The sequence below is a fragment of the Trichomycterus rosablanca genome, chromosome 25 (assembly GCF_030014385.1).
Source record: "Trichomycterus rosablanca isolate fTriRos1 chromosome 25, fTriRos1.hap1, whole genome shotgun sequence".
Taxonomy (NCBI): Eukaryota; Metazoa; Chordata; class Actinopteri; order Siluriformes; family Trichomycteridae; genus Trichomycterus; species Trichomycterus rosablanca.
This window is the reverse complement of record NC_086012.1, coordinates 10,313,065-10,332,144: the sequence shown is the minus strand read 5'-3', so window position 1 is coordinate 10,332,144 and position 19,080 is coordinate 10,313,065. Positions and strand designations below refer to the sequence as shown.

The following is a 19,080-nucleotide window of genomic DNA, read 5'->3' as shown; positions in this document are numbered from 1 at the left end:
GAATAATCTCATCCACACACATATATACACCGATCAGCCATAACTTTAAAACCACCTCCTTGTTTCTACACTCACTGTCCATTTTATCAGCTCCACTTACCATATAGGAGCACTTTATAGTTCTACAATTACTGACTGTAGTCCATCTGTTTCTCTGCATGCTTTGTTAGCCCCCTTTTATGCTGTTCTTCAATGGTCCAAACCCCCACAGGACCACCACAGAGCAGGTATTATTTGGGTGGTGGGTCATTCTCAGCACTGCAGTGACACTGACATGGTGGTGGTGTGTTAGTGTGTGTTGTGCTGGTATGAGTGGATCAGACACAGCAGCGCTGCTGGAGTTTTTAAACACCTCACTGTCACTGCTGGACTGAGAATAGTCCATCAACCAAAAATATATCCAGCCAACAGTGACCACTGATGAAGGTGAAAAGCTCTGACTTTACATCTACAAGGTGGACCAACTAGGTCGGAGTGTCTAATAGAGTGGACAGTGAGTGGACATGGTATTTATAAACTCCAGCAGCGCTGCTGTGTCTGATCCACTCATACCAGCACAACACACACTAACACACCACCACCAATGTTCCCTCTAATTTTTCATGTGTCTGAGCAAACACACAAACTCCCTGAGCGGTCCCTTGGACCACTGTGAGCAACATCAGACGTGTGCACTGTGGTCACGCCAGCATCGCATCTATCCAAGTTACATGGTTTAATAAAAGAATCAAATTTCAGCATTTGCATTTCTGTTAGAATACTTTTCATGAAGTGCTTTAGCCCACTTACAATAAAAAATTAAAAAAATCTTGTTTATGACCTGGGTAGTATGTTAACGCTATTGGAAGTAAATAAATATTTAATTTTAAATATGGCAAAACATGAACTGCACACCAAACCAAGCCAACTATAAACTCCAATTTTGAAAACACAATGAATATTTTTATTATAAGGCACTGACTTCCAGTGTGTGAAGCTCCTGCTGTGCAGATGTTTAGTAACAGTCTGGTGAGACCCAAAAGCAGATAGGAAAAAAATTGCAGTAAGTGAACTTCGAACCGGGATCGCTGGTGTTAAAGAGCAATGCTCTACCCCGTACTCTATAAGGTGCTTATATTGTTTGTGACTCTGAACTGTTAAAAGGTTTCAACTGACAATTCGTTAATATAAATAAACAACAGAAGAAATTCGTATATATTTATATAAACATATATAAAGGAACTGTGGGTGTGTTGAAAAAAGGAAAACAGAAAGGACAAAATGACATTAGCGGTAACCGCAATTTGATAATGAAAAAAATAAAACGTACAGTTTCGAACCCCTCATATGAGCTTACTGAGCTCGAGGGACCGACACTCTAACCACTACACTACAGAGTGAACTTAAGAAAACGTGATCTGAATCGCTTATTAAGATATGCGCCTAAAACGAAACAAAGAATGCCAAACAAACTAAAAAAGATACACAAAGAAAACTAATCTGACACGTTATTAAGGCGTGGGAACGCGTTATTTTTATTTTTTTTGTGCGCGGTTGCATTTTTTTGTGCGCGGAGACCGTCAGAAGTGAGCAATTGCGCACGCGCGCAGCTTAGAGGGAACATTGACCACCACCATGTCAGTGTCACTGCAGTGCTGAGAATGATCCACCACCTAAATAATACCTGCTCTGTGGTGGTCCTGTGGGGGTCCTGACCATTGAAGAACAGCATGAAAGGGGGCTAACAAAGCATGCAGAAAAACAGATGGACTACAGTCAGTAATTGTAGAACTACAAAGTGCTCCTATATGGTAAGTGGAGCTAATAAAATAGACAGAAACAAGAAGGTGGTTTTATGTTATGGCTGATCGGTGTATATATATACACACACACATACATATACGAACACCCAGTTATATTTACCAATTCTCTAGGCAGAAAGGTCTCTTCCCGTCTAAGGACTATCAGGTTTACAGCTCCGCCCATGGGCGTGTTCCTCAACAGAGACACCACCTCCTCCTGACCACACCCACTCAGGTCTACTCCGTTCACCTGCACCGATGACACAGAAGCATTACTCATACATATAATGTGGGGTAAAATTCCTCATCTGCCTCCTCATCAAGTGTTCATTTCTACAGAGGGCACTTTGAAGTGCAATCAGCGCTGTTCAAATCGAAAGTAAGGGAAAAGTGAGCACTTCAAAGCAAAGGGTCCTTTAGGACAGTCATTTTTGAAGGGGGAAAAAACTGATGGACACTTTAGATTTCATAATTTCATGATCTGAATAACAAATGGGCAGCAATCCCATAGTAGGTTTATCTGCAGTTAAATGCAGTTCAGGTATAAAATGTTTGTAACAGTTGAGGTCATGGAAACAGGGTTCGATAAGTATTTTGTAACCCCAAATCAGAAAAAGTTGGGACAGTATAGAAAATGCTGTCAAATGATGTCAACAGGTGATTGTAATCATGGACTGGTACAAAAGCAGCATCCAGGAAAGGCTGAGTCTTTGATGAGCAAAGCACTTAAAATTTAACTGTGCAAAAAAAAAAAGCCTTATGTTAAACATGTTCAAAAGCCGCGTCGACTTCTCTGGGCTGGGAGGCATCTAGGCTGGACCATCACACAGTGGAAACGTGTATTGTGGTCAGATGAATCAGCATTCCAGGTCTCTTTTGAAAGACAAAAGGACCATCCAGACTGTTATCAGCAACAAGTCCAAAAGCCAGGGTCTGTCATGGTATGTGGGTGTGTCAGTGCCCTTGGTAAAGGTCATTTACACTTCTGTGACGCAGCATTAATGCAGAAAAGTACATTGAGATCTTAGAGCAACATGTGCTGCCTTCAAGACGTCGTCTTTTCCAGGGACGTCCGTGCATTTCTCAACAAGACAATGCAAAACCACATGCTGCACACATTACAAAGGCACGGCTGCGGAAGAAGAGGGTACGGGTACTGGACTGGCCTGCCTGCAGTCCTGACCTGTCCCCAATAGAGAATGTTGTCGACCCCGTACTGTTGCACATCTTAAGACGTGTTTGCAGGAAGAACGGGACAGAATAAAACCTGGAACACTAAATCACTTGGTATCCTCGGTGCCAAAACGTCTTTTAAGTGTGGTGAAAAGGAATAGCAACATTAGTTAGTGGTAAATGCTTTACCGTGCCAACTTTTTTTGGAATGTGTTGCAGGCCTGAAATGCAGGAATGGATGTTTATTAATAAATGAAATGAAGTTGACCAGACAAGACATGAAATATCTCAGGTTCATCCCTCTCAGGTTCATCAACTCAGAGCACTCAGGCCCACAATCCATAAAAACAGAATCATAAAGTATAAAGTCGAGGTACAGAACCTCCACCAGTCTGTCTCCGGCCTTCAGTCGTCCGTCTTTGATGGCCGCTCCAGTCGGCAGGATGTTCTTCACGTAGATGGGGGCCGAACCACCCAGGGGAACGTCACGTGATGTGATGCTGAAGCCAAGACCTTCTGGACCTACAAACACACACACAGTTCATATATTGAGCATCAGAAATGTTCAACCAAGGCATCGCCATTTAGGATACTTGACATATTTGGGCACTGATTCAGCGTAACCCTTTGTTTATTTCTACGCTACACAATATATGTTTTGTGTATATTATATTGACTCGTCACTTGACTCGGACTCTAGCCTAAAGACTCGTGACTCGACTCGGCCTCTAGCCTGAAGACTCGTGACTCGACTCGGACTCTAGCCTGAAGACTCGTGACTCGACTCGGACTCTAGCCTAAAGACTCGTGACTCGACTCGGACTCTAGCCTAAAGACTCGTCACTTGACTCGTACTTTAGCCTAAAGACTTGTCACTTGACTCGGACTCTAGCCTAAAGACTCATCGCTTGACTCGGACTCTAGCCTAAAGACTCATCGCTTGACTCGGACTCTAGCCTAAAGACTCGTGGCTTGACTCGGACTCTAGCCTGAAGACTCGTCACTCGACTCGGACTCTAGCCTAAAGACTCGTCACTCGACTCGGACTCTAGCCTGAAGACTCGTCACTCGACTCGGACTCTAGCCTGAAGACTCGTCACTCGACTCGGACTCTAGCCTGAAGACTCGTCACTCGACTCGGACTCTAGCCTGAAGACTCGTCACACATCTGTGGTTTAGACTCTCGAAAAAGCTGATTTTCACAATTTCTCAGCACTTCGAGCTATAAAACAAGTTTAAAAGTGAAACAGCGAGGACAATACAGCTAAACACAGATACACGTGGATGCTTTTAGAGCGGTTCTTTCACACAAATGCAGATTCATCTCATATTCGCACTTTGATGACGTCTTAACACACTGCTCAAGCCTGGTAATGCGTTTGCGAACTATCACTTTGATTGAATTTAGCAAGTCTTAGCTGTACAGATACTAACAAACCTGGATGTTGTTAACCATCGTTATCATCATAATTATTATGTTTTACGCTTGTCCAATCAGAGTCGGGGTGGCAACAAGGCAAGCAAAGCTGATATGTTACCCAGCAGTAAATAAAACCACTAAATTCACCTCTGTTGGTTTCTCAAAGGTCACTTTGGTTTGCTAAGAGACATTTGAGGTAGGAGGCACTCGAATACATGGGGAATTAAAACACACACACACGAGACGTACAAAGTAAAGGTCACCTGTGTGTGTTTCAGTCCGCATATACGACATATGTGACTCAGCTTCAATCCTACACTACAATACACTGCGGAGATCAGACGAGCATATGGAGGATCTGCCTGTTAGATGAAACACCTACACACCACTGCCTGGCGAGACACCCCGCAGTATCGCACACTGCTGCTTAGTGTCCTTGCCATGCTTGCTGGTCGTAGGCGACAGGCCTTATGCCGATTCCTCTCAGTCAGTTACCCTTGACATGGGTAAAGCACATGTATATGCTTCGTACACTTCATGTTCTTCACTGTAGCTCACAAATGAGCAAAAACGAGCGCGAGCAGTGAATTCTACCTTGCTGTAATTATCTAAGTTTAGTCGCCTCAAAGTCGCCTTTGGGATCTGTGATCGCCTAGTGCATTATTAGCCACCTCCGCTCTAATGTGGACCACAGACTTATTTATGCCATTAATATAACATTAAAACCACCTTTGTAGTTCTACAATTACTGACTGTAGTCCATCTGTGTCTCTGCATGCTTTGTTAGCACCCTTTCATGCTGTTCTTCAATGGTCAGGACCCCCACAGGACCACCACAGAGCAGGTATTATTTGGGTGGTGGGTCATTCTCAGCACTGCAGTGACACTGACATGATGATGCTGGTGGTGTGTTAGTGTGTGTTGTGCTGGTATGAGTGGATCAGACACAGCAGTGCTGATGGAGTCTTTAAACACCTCACTGTCACTGCTGGACTGAGAATAGTCTACCAACCAAAAACATCCAGCCAACAGCGCCCCATGGGCAGCGTCCTGTGACCACTGATGATGGTCTGGAAGATGACCAACTCAACCAAAACAGCAGCAATAGATGAGCGATCGTCTCTGACTTTACATCTACAAGGTGGACCAACTAGGTAGGAGTGTTTAATAGAGTGGACAGTGAGTGGACACGGTATTTATCCACTCATACCAGTACAACACACACTAACACACCACCACCACCATGTCATTGTCAGTGCAGTGCTGAGAATGATCCACCACCTAAATAATACCTTCTCTGTAGTGGTCCTGACCACTGAAGAACAGCATGAAAGGGGGGTAACAAAGCGTGCAAAGAAACAGATAGACTACAGTCAGTAACTGTAGAACTACAAAGTGCTCCTATATGGTAAGTGGAGCTGATAAAACGGACAGTGAGTGTAAAAACAAGGAGGTGGTTTTAATGTTATGGCTGATCTGTATACACAAAAACCAGTGGAAGAAAAAAGCGATGGAGGTCGTAACCTCTTATCTCTCCCCCTGCAGGCTAGCTGACATTTAACTTCATCGCACCTGTTTTGGCAACTCAAAGCAAGGTGGAATAAAAAAAAAGCCCCAGTAGATTACTGGACTGCCATTTTTCAACAATCAACAATACGTAACCTTTTCCGACATTTAGAAAGATCAAGAGAAGGAACACGTAGTTGTTCACCTGGAGGATGCAACCTTTTAGATAGAAAAATAAAATATAGGGTTTAATTGCAAGACAATTTAGACAAAATTGGCTTGAATATTTAAAACAAATTACATATAATTGAATTTAATTACACTCCATAATTTGAGTGTAAAAAATGCCTCAAAATACGCGTCAATACTTCCAGTACAGTTCAATGGCCTTCCCAGTCACCGGATCCGAATCCGATTCACAAGGGTTACCCTTACAAGGGTTAAGAGCCTTGCTCAGGAGTCCAACAGGGGCAACTCGGCAGAGGTGGGGCTTGATCCAGCTACCTTCTGACCATTAGTTCAGTGCATTGACTAAGGTCATCAAACTCTCTATATGAACCGATGTGATGAAGAAGTAAAACACACACACCCCTTCCAGGCATTCTGGGTGGTGAGAAGTAAAATACGCTAGCACACCAGAGCTGGGATTTCGAATACATCGTATCGAATCTCAGCTCTGCCATCCGGCTGGGCTGGGCGGCTACATGAACAATGATTGGCTGTTCTTCACAGGGTGCAATTACGACCTCTGCTGGCTGATTGGTGGCACCTGCGCAGAATCCAGGAATGATGCTGATCAGGGTGTGGCTCTCCATACACAAAGCCGATCCACATATGAACTCGCCTCGTGCAGGTGAACAGATGCAGTCGGTACTGCACACGTGTTGGAGGGGGTGTATCGGTTGCGGTGCTCCTCGGTCAGCAGTGGAGGGTAGTATCGGTACAGAGGAATTGTAATGCAAGCCCCACCGCCTCCAAATTGCCATTGCTGGGCCCCTAGCAAGGCCCTTAACTCTCAATTGCTTGCATTGTTTGGTCACTTTGAATAAAAGAGTCTGCAAAATGTGGTAAATGTAAACAATCAGTGACTGTAGCCTATTGATCGCTTAGTACACTCTCCACTAGCCAGATGTGTAGTGTCTAGTCATACCTTTTTTCAGCTGGATTCCGAGTCTTCGCTCCACCCTTTTGCTGAATCCCGGAGCCGGGCCGGAGCTCACCGCCCTCTGCGGAGAAGAGGCGTGCCCCGACGGTGGTTTGTTGATCAAGTTAACAGGGTTCTGTACCAGCTCGTTTCGTGGGTGAGGCCTGCGCTGGGGCGTCCGCTGAGGTGACGGATCCATGTCCGAGGTGCTAGAAAGGGAGACGGGACTGTAGCGGCCCATGCCGGTAGGAGTGAGAGCGGGGCTGAGGGTGGGGTTTTGCTCGGCGTGAGAGATCCGCTCGTATTCCGGTCTGAGGGATGACGGTACCACGTGGAAGTGGATGAGCGGAGATCGCATGGCCTGACGGAACATGTTCTGGGCTCTGACGGGGCACAAAAACACAGAAGAGTGTCAGATATCTGATAAGTACTTTTTAGGGAGACTGTGTGGTATGTAGGGTGTGGTTTGAGACACAGCTCTGGAGCTCGTTGACCGAATCAGCGTCTCTTACTGGCTTCTTTGGATTTATAGCAAAATAAGCCATGGTGAATAAGTACATGAACCCTGTAAAACAGTGGGTCTCCAACTTTCGGTAAGAATGACAAAGGGTGTTGTCTTGGGTGCTCATGGGAAATTTAATGAACCCATTGACGCTGGTGAAGCAGGATCTGAATTAACAACTGAATCAGAATCATTTGTAGTCACTGTCCGTTGACCTTCCCACTTTCGAGGTGGGCAAATCAAATATTCATCCAATTTCAAAGACCCAGAATAGACTATAAGTAATTTTATGACATCACAAGCCTACTGATTTACCCGTCCAATCACTTGACTATTTTTCACTCTTTTAAATCAAATGCAACGAGACCAGTGGCCACGGTCCCCTGGTTGAGACCCACTGCTGTAAACACTCCTTATACTATTGGCATTGAGGGTCACATGCCACAGGTTTACACACACTTCCACACTTCCAAGCAGAGATGTTGTCACAAAATACGAGTCAAGTCACGAGTCTTTAGGCTAGAGTCCGAGTCGAGTCACGAGTCTTTAGACTAGAGTCAGAGTCAAGTCACGAGTCTTTAGGCTAGAGCCCGAGTCGAGTCACGAGTCTTTAGGCTAGAGTCCGAGTCGAGTCACTAGACTAGAGCCAGAGTCAAGTCACGAGTCTTTAGGCTAGAGCCTGAGTCGAATCACGAGTCTTTAGGCTAGAGTCCGAGTCGAGTCACGAGTCTTTTGGCTAGAGTCCGAGTCGAGTCACGAGTCTTTAGGCTAGAGTCCGAGTCGAGTCACGAGTCTTTAGGCTAGAGTCCGAGTCGAGTCACGAGTCTTTAGACTAGTCCGAGTCAAGTCACAAGTCTTTAGACTAGAGTCCGAGTCGAGTCACGAGCCTTTAGGCTAGAGTCCGAGTCGAGTCACGAGTCTTTAGGCTAGAGTCCGAGTCGAGTCACGAGTCTTTAGGCTAGAGTCCGAGTCGAGTCACGAGTCTTTAGGCTAGAGTCCGAGTCGAGTCACGAGTCTTTAGGCTAGAGTCCGAGTTAAGTCACGAGTCTTTAGACTAGAGTCTGAGTCAAGTCACGAGTCTTTAGACTAGTCCGAGTCAAGTCACAAGTCTTTAGGCTAGAGTCCGAGTCCATTATTTTGTAAATGTGCTTATAATTATAAATAGAGTCCGAGTCGAGTCACGAGTCTTTAGGCTAGAGTCCGAGTCGAGTCACGAGTCTTTAGACTAGAGTCAGAGTCAAGTCACGAGTCTTTAGGCTAGAGCCCGAGTCGAGTCACGAGTCTTTAGGCTAGAGTCCGAGTCGAGTCACTAGACTAGAGCCAGAGTCAAGTCACGAGTCTTTAGGCTAGAGCCCGAGTCGAGTCACGAGTCTTTAGGCTAGAGTCCGAGTCGAGTCACGAGTCTTTTGGCTAGAGTCCGAGTCGAGTCACGAGTCTTTAGGCTAGAGTCCGAGTCGAGTCACGAGTCTTTAGGCTAGAGTCCGAGTCGAGTCACGAGTCTTTAGACTAGTCCAAGTCAAGTTACAAGTCTTTAGACTAGAGTCCGAGTCGAGTCACGAGTCTTTAGGCTAGAGTCCGAGTCGAGTCACGAGTCTTTAGGCTAGAGTCCGAGTCCATTATTTTGTAAATGTGCTTATAATTATAAATAGAGTCCGAGTCGAGTCACGAGTCTTTAGGCTAGAGTCCGAGTCAAGTCACGAGTCTTTAGGCTAGAGTCTGAGTCAAGTCACGAGTCTTTAGACTAGAGTCCGAGTCGAGTCACGAGTCTTTAGGCTAGAGTCCGAGTCGAGTCACGAGTCTTTAGGCTAGAGTCCGAGTCGAGTCACGAGTCTTTAGGCTAGAGTCCGAGTTAAGTCACGAGTCTTTAGACTAGAGTCTGAGTCAAGTCACGAGTCTTTAGACTAGTCTGAGTCAAGTCACAAGTCTTTAGGCTAGAGTCCGAGTCCATTATTTTGTAAATGTGCTTATAATTATAAATAGAGTCCGAGTCGAGTCACGAGTCTTTAGGCTAGAGTCCGAGTCAAGTCACGAGTCTTTAGGCTAGAGTCTGAGTCAAGTCACGAGTCTTTAGACTAGAGTCCGAGTCAAGTCACGAGTCTTTAGACTAGTCCGAGTCCATAAATTGTAAATGTGCTTATAATTAAAAAGAGACTTTTGTTGTTTACGAGTCATTTTTTGCGAGTCATGAGTCGAGTCATTTGAAACGAATCAGAGTTGAGTCTGAAATAGACTCGAGTCCCCATCTCTGCTTCCAAGTGTTCTGTTTCTCTGACTAAATGATTGGAACACATCCGTACAGAGCTACCCAGGGTTTACATTGGGCAATTTATATGGGCACAGAAAAGTCACTTGCAGTCATGATTTATAATAAGATAATGCTACATTATATTGTAATAATATTATCATCATTATGCACTAATTAATTTATAATCAGTTGCTGTATGTGTCCATATGTTTTCCATCCAAGCATTCATTCCATCAGACAGTTTGGGATCAAATCCCAAATGAGGTTGCTGAAGATGTAACATCCTTACTGTTCGAATCGGACGTTGCACAGGTCCCGATTGTTAATACGAATAATGCAGTCGTTCTCCTGAAACAAATCCTGCTGCTGGGCCTTCCCTCCACTCTCCAACCGCTTGACCAACAGACCCAACATCCTGCACACAAGACAGCAAAGCAAACATTCCCATCATGCTACAACTGCACTACATACGTACTTTATTCACTTTTTTCCACTTTCAAATAATAATAGTGATAAGAATTGGCTGGCATACCAATTGCTGTATGCCAGCCTTTAATCTTTTATATTGTTTAAAAAAAATGCTTGCTTTTAACAAGACCAGTCTAACATCTAACATTATTCACCAATAAAACCACCCCCTTGCTTCTACACTCACTGTTCATTTCATCAGCTTCACTTTACCATATAGAAGCACTCTGAAGATCTACGATTACTGACTGTAGTCCATCTGTTTCTCTACATACCTTTTTAGCCCGCTTTTACCCTGTTCTTCAATGATCAGGACTCTCCCAGGACCACCACAGAGCAGGTATTATTTAGGTGGTAGATCATTCTCAACCCTGCAGTGACACTGACATGGTGGTGGTGTGTTAGTGTGTGTTGTGCTAGTATGAGTGGATCAGACAGAGCAGCGCTTCTAAAGTTTTTACACACCACACTGTCCCCACTGACCAACTCAAACAGCAGCAATAGATGAGCGATTGTTTCTGACTTTACATCTACAAGGTGGACCAACTAGGTAGGAGTGTCTAATAGAGTGGACACACCACCACCGTGTCAGTGTCACTGCAGTGCTGAGAATGATCCACCACCTAAATAATACCTGCTCTGTGGTGGTCCTGTGGGGGTCCTGACCATTGAAGAACAGGGTGAAAGCAGGGTAAAAAAAGCATGCAGAGAAACAGATGGACTACAATTAGTAATTGTAGAACTACAAAGTGGTTCTATATGGTAAGTGTGTATGTATATATACAGGGGTTGGACAAAATAACTGAAACACCTGTCATTTTAGTGTGGGAGGTTTCATGTCTAAATTGGACCAGTCTGGTGGCCAATCTTCATTAATTGCACATTGCACCAGTAAGAGCAGAGTGTGAAGGTTCAATTAGCAGGGTAAGAGCACAGTTTTGCTCAAAATATTGCAATGCACACAACATTATGGGTGACATACCAGAGTTCAAAAGAGGACAAATTGTTGGTGCACGTCTTGCTGGCGCATCTGTGACCAAGACAGCAAGTCTTTGTAATGTATCAAGAGCCACGGTATCCAGGGTAATGTCAGCATACCACCAAGAAGGACAAACCACATCCAACAGGATTAACTGTGGACGCAAGAGGAAGCTGTCTGAAAGGGATGTTCGGGTGCTAACCCGGATTGTATCCAAAAAACATAAAACCACGGCTGCCCAAATCACGGCAGAATTAAATGTGCACCTCAACTCTCCTGTTTCCACCAGAACTGTCCGTCGGGAGCTCCACAGGGTCAATATACACGGCCGGGCTGCTATAGCCAAACCTTTGGTCACTCGTGCCAATGCCAAACGTCGGTTTCAATGGTGCAAGGAGCGCAAATCTTGGGCTGTGGACAATGTGAAACATGTATTGTTCTCTGATGAGTCCACCTTTACTGTTTTCCCCACATCCGGGAGAGTTACGGTGTGGAGAAGCCCCAAAGAAGCGTACCACCCAGACTGTTGCATGCCCAGAGTGAAGCATGGGGGTGGATCAGTGATGGTTTGGGCTGCCATATCATGGCATTCCCTTGGCCCAATACTTGTGCTAGATGGGCGCGTCACTGCCAAGGACTACCGAACCATTCTTGGAGGACCATGTGCATCCAATGGCGGTGCCGTGTATCAGGATGACAATGCACCAATACACACAGCAAGACTGGTGAAAGATTGGTTTGATGAACATGAAAGTGAAGTTGAACATCTCCCATGGCCTGCACAGTCACCAGATCTAAATATTATTGAGCCACTTTGGGGTGTTTTGGAGAAGCGAGTCAGGAAACGTTTTCCTCCACCAGCATCACGTAGTGACCTGGCCACTATCCTGCAAGAAGAATGGCTTAAAATCCCTCTGACCACTGTGCAGGACTTGTATATGTCATTTCCAAGATGAATTGACGCTGTATTGGCCACAAAAGGAGACCCTACACCATACTAATAAATTATTGTGGTCTAAAACCAGGTGTTTCAGTTTCATTGTCCAACCCCTGTATATATATATATATATATATATATATATATATATATATACAGTGTATCACAAAAGTGAGTACACCCCTCACATTTCTGCAGATATTTAAGTATATCTTTTCATGGGACAACACTGACAAAAGGACACTTTGACACAATGAAAAGTAGTCTGTGTGCAGCTTATATAACAGTGTAAATTTGTTCTTCCCTCAAAATAACTCAATATACAGCCATTAATGTCTAAACCACCGGCAACAAAAGTGAGTACACCCCTTAGTGAAAGTTCCTGAAGTGTCAATATTTTGTGTGGCCACCATTATTTCCCAGAACTGCTTTAACTCTCCTGGGCATGGAGTTTACCAGAGCTTCACAGGTTGCCACTGGAATGCTTTTCCACTCCTCCATGACGACATCACGGAGCTGGCGGATATTCGAGACTTTGCGCTCCTCCACCTTCCGCTTGAGGATGCCCCAAAGATGTTCTATTGGGTTTAGGTCTGGAGACATGCTTGGCCAGTCCATCACCTTTACCCTCAGCCTCTTCAATAAAGCAGTGGTCGTCTTAGAGGTGTGTTTGGGGTCATTATCATGCTGAAACACTGCCCTGCGACCCAGTTTCCGGAGGGAGGGGATCATGCTCTGCTTCAGTATTTCACAGTACATATTGGAGTTCATGTGTCCCTCAATGAAATGTAACTCCCCAACACCTGCTGCACTCATGCAGCCCCAGACCATGGCATTCCCACCACCATGCTTGACTGTAGGCATGACACACTTATCTTTGTACTCCTGACCTGATTGCCGCCACACATGCTTGAGACCATCTGAACCAAACAAATTAATCTTGGTCTCATCAGACCATAGGACATGGTTCCAGTAATCCATGTCCTTTGTTGACATGTCTTCAGCAAACTGTTTGCGGGCTTTCTTGTGTAGAGACTTCAGAAGAGGCTTCCTTCTGGGGTGACAGCCATGCAGACCAATTTGATGTAGTGTGCGGCGTATGGTCTGAGCACTGACAGGCTGACCCCCCACCTTTTCAATCTCTGCAGCAATGCTGACAGCACTCCTGCGCTTATCTTTCAAAGACAGCAGTTGGATGTGACGCTGAGCACGTGCACTCAGCTTCTTTGGACGACCAACGCGAGGTCTGTTCTGAGTGGACCCTGCTCTTTTAAAACGCTGGATGATCTTGGCCACTGTGCTGCAGCTCAGTTTCAGGGTGTTGGCAATCTTCTTGTAGACTTGGCCATCTTCATGTAGCGCAACAATTCGTCTTTTAAGATCCTCAGAGAGTTCTTTGCCATGAGGTGCCATGTTGGAACTTTCAGTGACCAGTATGAGAGAGTGTGAGAGCTGTACTACTAAATTGAACACACCTGCTCCCTATGCACACCTGAGACCTAGTAACACTAACAAATCACATGACATTTTGGAGGGAAAATGACAAGCAGTGCTCAATTTGGACATTTAGGGGTGTAGTCTCTTAGGGGTGTACTCACTTTTGTTGCCGGTGGTTTAGACATTAATGGCTGTATTTTGAGTTATTTTGAGGGAAGAATAAATTTACACTGTTATATAAGCTGCACACAGACTACTTTTCATTGTGTCAAAGTGTCATTTTGTCAGTGTTGTCCCATGAAAAGATATACTTAAATATCTGCAGAAATGTGAGGGGTGTACTCACTTTTGTGATACACTGTATATAAAATATAATATTGATATGTAGTATTGATATAACATATAATTGTTATTGATTTAGTCTTCATAATACATGAACAAGAGATTCAGCCTGATCTAGGTAGTGTAGTTTTAGTTTTATATTTCCTCTACTTTCTTATAATGGACTGAACTGAGTTCTGAAATATGTCTAGCTGGTAGCTCAGCGGTTAAGGTACTAGACAAGTATAAGGTCACTGGTTCTAGCTCCACTACTGTTGTCACCTATGTTGACTTTGAGACTTTGAGACACAGGGTAACCCAATTTAGCACAGGTACATGGGTAGAGGGGTCTCTTGGCAATGGCAGCAACGGTGCTACAGTGCAGAAATTTACAACACACACACACATTACCTGCAGTCATGGCCAGTAAAAGGCACGACGTGGATACCCAACGGTCCTCCATCATTAGACACCTCGACAAGCTTAACTATATCACTGAAAACACACATCAGATGAAACGAAATAATTAATACAATTCATTAATTAATTAACCAACACCAAATAAGTCCATGCTGGAGTTACTGAGCTGGAAAAAGGCATCACACAAGAAGAAAAAGAAGGAGACAGAAGCCACACAGAGCTTGATTCATTTATTACCTGCAGATCAAACTGAGATGAGAACGGTCAGGTTAAAAACAAAGACAAAACAGGTGGTTACAATGTGCTATTAGGTGAGCTGAGCTAAGATGAGTTCAAAAGAAGGTCTTACTCTAGTGAGCTCACTCCTGAGTGCTCTAAACTCGTATCGTCTCGGCCGACCAGGTCGATCCGCGCGTTTCCGTCCTCCTCCTGTGCCTCCTCCTGAAATCCCAAACCACAGAAACTACATTACCCATAATGCATCCAATATCCAGGCTTTACACAGGTCAGTAAAGCCTTGTTAAATACACATGAAGCTGCAGAAGATATTTCTTCATGCAAGTGAGAAGCACTTTGTAGTTCTACAATTACTGACTGTAGTCCATCTATTTCTTTACATACTTTTTAGCCTGCTTTCACCCTGTTCTTCAATGGTCAGGACCCCCACAGGACCACCACAGAGCAGGCATTATTTAAATGGTGGATCATTCTCAGCACTGCAGTGATATGTCTAGCTGGTAGTAATGGTATTAATATGGTTAAAATGAAAGGGGGCTAACAAGGGGGCTAACAAAGCATGCAGACAAACAGATGGACTACAGTCAGTAATTGTAGAACTACAAAGTGCTTCTATATGGTAAGTGGAGCTGATAAAATGGACAGTGAGTGTAGAAACAAGGAGGTAGTTTTATTGTTATGGCTGATCAGTGTAAATTACAGAGCCTATCCCAGCTTTTCAATGGGTGCAAGGCACACAGTAACACCCTGGACGGGGCGCCAGTCCTTCGCAGGGCAGACACACATACACACACACACATACACTCACCCATTCACCTATAGGGCAATTCAGTGTCTCCAATTAACCTGACTGCATGTTTTTGGACTCCCGGAGGAAACCCACACAGACACGGGGAGAACATGCAAACTCCGCACAGAAAGGACCCGGACCGCCCCGCCTGGGGAACGAACCCAGGACCTTCTTGCTGTGAGGCGACAGTGCTACCCACCGAGCCACCGTGCCGCCCTCACCTGTTTCAGCGGCTTCTAATCCACGACGGACCCGTTTTTTGATGAAATTTTACTATAATAATAAAACACACACTTCAAAACTAACGTTTAAAGCTTTTCCAGAAGAGTGGAAACTGTTGTAGCTGCAAAAGGTTTAAATCTGGAATACACAACAAGCTTAAGTCAGGTGTCCACATATTATTGGCCATATAAATCACAGACGTATTTCTTTCTCTTTCACTTTATAACACTGCAAAACCACCACCAGATATTACCGCAACACCCCTACTGTGCCCTAAATGACAATGCTGAAACCCTCTCTGCTCTCTGTTGCCATGGCACCTGACTCTCCGTCGCTATGTGTGAATGCGTTCGGCTCCATTTCCTCGGGTGTGTGAATTATTCCTGCATCCACGAATCAAACGAATGCCATTCTGGAGTGTTTTTGCAAATCAACACACAGTGTTCGCGGTAGGCAGTGTGGGTGCAGCACAGCTCCAGAATCTTTTATGTGTAGCAAGAGAGCTTGAGCAGGGGGGGTGTCAGTCCATTTCAAAACTAATCACTAACTAAATACGAACCAAAGGCATCTAAACAAACCCAGGACAGGACACCAATTTACCAGATAGGACATAGTCAATCATGTCTGGCTAGACAACCGGCCGGCCAATAGCACTGCTTGGATTCAAACCCAGATCTCAGCAGTGGTGGGCTATCTTAACAGACCACTGCACTGGCTGAGAGCATGTTGGGATCTAAATAATTTAAAACGTTATTTTATTTCCAATGATATAAATAAATAACTCTCCATGCGCAAATGCAACAAAGTATAGGGGTTGGCCGCACATTGAACCCAAGACCTTCTTGCTTTGAGGTGACAGTGCTACCCACTGAGCCACCATGCCGTCCCGTGAACGCTAATTAAACCAGGACTAAATGTAACAACGTCTTAAATTCATGGTTAGTCTGGACCAAGTGAACCGAACTACAAGCATAAACACAGCCTATATTACAGCCCATAGTTGTGGATTGAAAAGCTCTCAAATGTAGCTCTCTCAGCCTTTACTTTTCTCTTTCTCTCTCTCTCACACACACAGCTGATCTATTAAATTGTGTTGATTTAATTGTGCAGCACTACTTAACTGGACGTTTCAACTGCTGCAATACATCAACAAGTCCAAAAGAGCCATTACCTTCGCTTCAGTGATTTGATTAAAACAACAGAGATTGGTTAAACACCCTTTCTCTCTCTCTCTCTCTCTCTCTCTCTCTCTCTCACACTCACACACACGCACACACGCACACACTCACACACGCACGCACCAAAACACAAATGCACAGAGTGCTGCACTTCTGGATGCTGTTGACGTATTCTGCAAGTAACATTTAGGATTTATTATTTTTTAAATAAATAAAAATTAATGACATAATATTTATTAAATAAAAAGATAATTATTAAATTCATATATATTTATTAATTAAATAAATTTATTTATTTATTAGATAATAAACATTTATCGTTGTAGTTAATGCAGCATTTTTTAAATGTGTTTTAGTTATTTAATATTATTTTTTATTATTATTTTTATTCATTAATTATTTATTATTTAGATTTTAAACGTTATGTTTTACACTTACAGGTAGCCTATGGACTGTGGGAGGAAACCGGAGCTCCCAGAGGAAACCCACACAGGTACAGGAAAAAAAACAGACAAACTCCACACAGAAAGACCCTAAACTGATCCACCTGGGAATCAAACCCAGGACCTAACAGAATTACGCATGCCCCTACCTGTTCCTGTCGCTCGAGCCAGCGGTCCACCATGGGGTGATTGGCGCTCAAGGAGGATCGGTTGGTCTCCCGCTGGAACTCTCTCTGATTGCTCCGGTGACCCGCATCGCGAGGAAGACTTCGGTACGTGTCCAAACCTGGACCCTGAGGAAGACAGACGTACGATCATGATCTCACCCAGAACAGACAGGAGTGACTCTGGGTTAATTTCAGCAAGAGGTGTCATTATAGGTAAAGTTACAGTACAGCATATGTCCAAAAGTATGTGGACACCCTAATTATTAGATGTTTTTGTCACAACTACTGCAAACAGATGTATTAAATCATAAACTAATGATGTGATTTGGGTCCGCTCAGCTAAACCAGTCTAATCAGAATAGGGTTTTTAATGCTTTTTATTATCATTAGGTTTGATGCTAATCTGGCTTGGTTATATTATAGGTGCATTCTAAAGAAAGCATTATAGATTAAGACTGTGTGTACCATCCAATTACCCGATTGCACTGTGCTTACTCTCTAGTGCTGCAGACCTCCACTCCTGACCGAGGAGAGCCGTGGCTAACAAGCCCCCTCCGACACGTGTGCAGTAGCTGACTGCATCTTTTCACCTGCACGAGGCGAGCTCATATGGGGATCAGTCTCAACATGGAGAGTCACTCACTGATCTCCATTATCCCCCGTCTCTGTGCAGGCGCCATTGATCAGCCAGCAGAGGTCGTAATTGCACCCTTCGGAATCCAACCCAATGGACGAACCAATCGTTGTTGTTCGAGATGTCAGATCTGGTGGCCAAGTGTGCGCGACCTGAGTGCCCAAATGATGACATTTTTTATGTAGTATAAAGAATTATAATATTCATGGTTGGTTATAGTACATGATGTCATTCTGGATTGGTCATTGTGTATAAGCGGTGCCATATTGGGCTCATTATAGTACATGATGACATTTTGGATTGGTTATTGTGTATAAGAGGCACCATATTGGGCTTGTTATAGTACATGATGTCATTCTGGATTGGTCATAGTGTATAATCGGTGCAATATTGGGCTCATTATAGTACATGATGACATTTTGGATTGGTTATTGTGTATAAGAGGCACCATATTGGGCTTGTTAGAGTACATGATGTCATTCTGGATTGGTCATAGTGTATAAGCAGCACCATATTGGGCTCATTACAGTACATGATGCCATTCTGGATTGGTTATTGTATATAAGAGGCACCATATTGGGATAATTATAGTACATGATGACATTCTGGATTGGATACTGCGTATAAGCGGTACCATATTGTGTTCATTATAGTACATTATGTCATTCTGGATTGGTTACTGTGTATAAGCGGCACCATATTGGGCTCATTATAGTACATGATGCCATTCTGGATTGATTATATAAATGGATATATTTGAGGTTGAAAGTAAAAGATGTGTACAGGTGTGTCACGGTGGAACATTATCTACAAAAGGGGGGCACTGCAAAAAACCACTGAGATATATAGTGTATATATACAGTTCCTATCAGAAAAACTCCCCCACTACCTTAAGTATTATAGTGATGTGTAAAAAATTACACATCTAATGTTGATAACCTCTAATAAATGATTTCGCTAGGTGCTAACAAGCTTCTGGCACATTTTTTGTAAAATTTTCACCCATTATTTTAGTGCGAAGGCTTCCAGCTTGATGAGCTTTGATGTCTTTCATTTGGCAATTGCTTGTATTTTAT

General features: G+C 43.9%; 1 protein-coding gene across 3 annotated transcripts in view; it reads right to left on the bottom strand.

The window, feature by feature from the left end:
• pard3ab (par-3 family cell polarity regulator alpha, b) overlaps nucleotides 1-19,080 on the bottom strand; it is a 152,245-nt gene that overhangs the window by 95,470 nt on the left and 37,695 nt on the right. For all 3 annotated transcript variants that reach the window (XM_062988060.1, XM_062988061.1, XM_062988062.1), the window contains exons 5-11: nucleotides 17,353-17,496; nucleotides 14,683-14,774; nucleotides 14,325-14,408; nucleotides 10,061-10,186; nucleotides 7,031-7,407; nucleotides 3,337-3,476; nucleotides 1,903-2,031 (exon numbers count right to left, since the gene is read on the bottom strand). In XM_062988060.1, coding sequence (XP_062844130.1) covers nucleotides 1,903-2,031; nucleotides 3,337-3,476; nucleotides 7,031-7,407; nucleotides 10,061-10,186; nucleotides 14,325-14,408; nucleotides 14,683-14,774; nucleotides 17,353-17,496 — 1,092 coding nt within the window. The remainder of the gene's footprint in view (nucleotides 1-1,902; nucleotides 2,032-3,336; nucleotides 3,477-7,030; nucleotides 7,408-10,060; nucleotides 10,187-14,324; nucleotides 14,409-14,682; nucleotides 14,775-17,352; nucleotides 17,497-19,080) is intronic.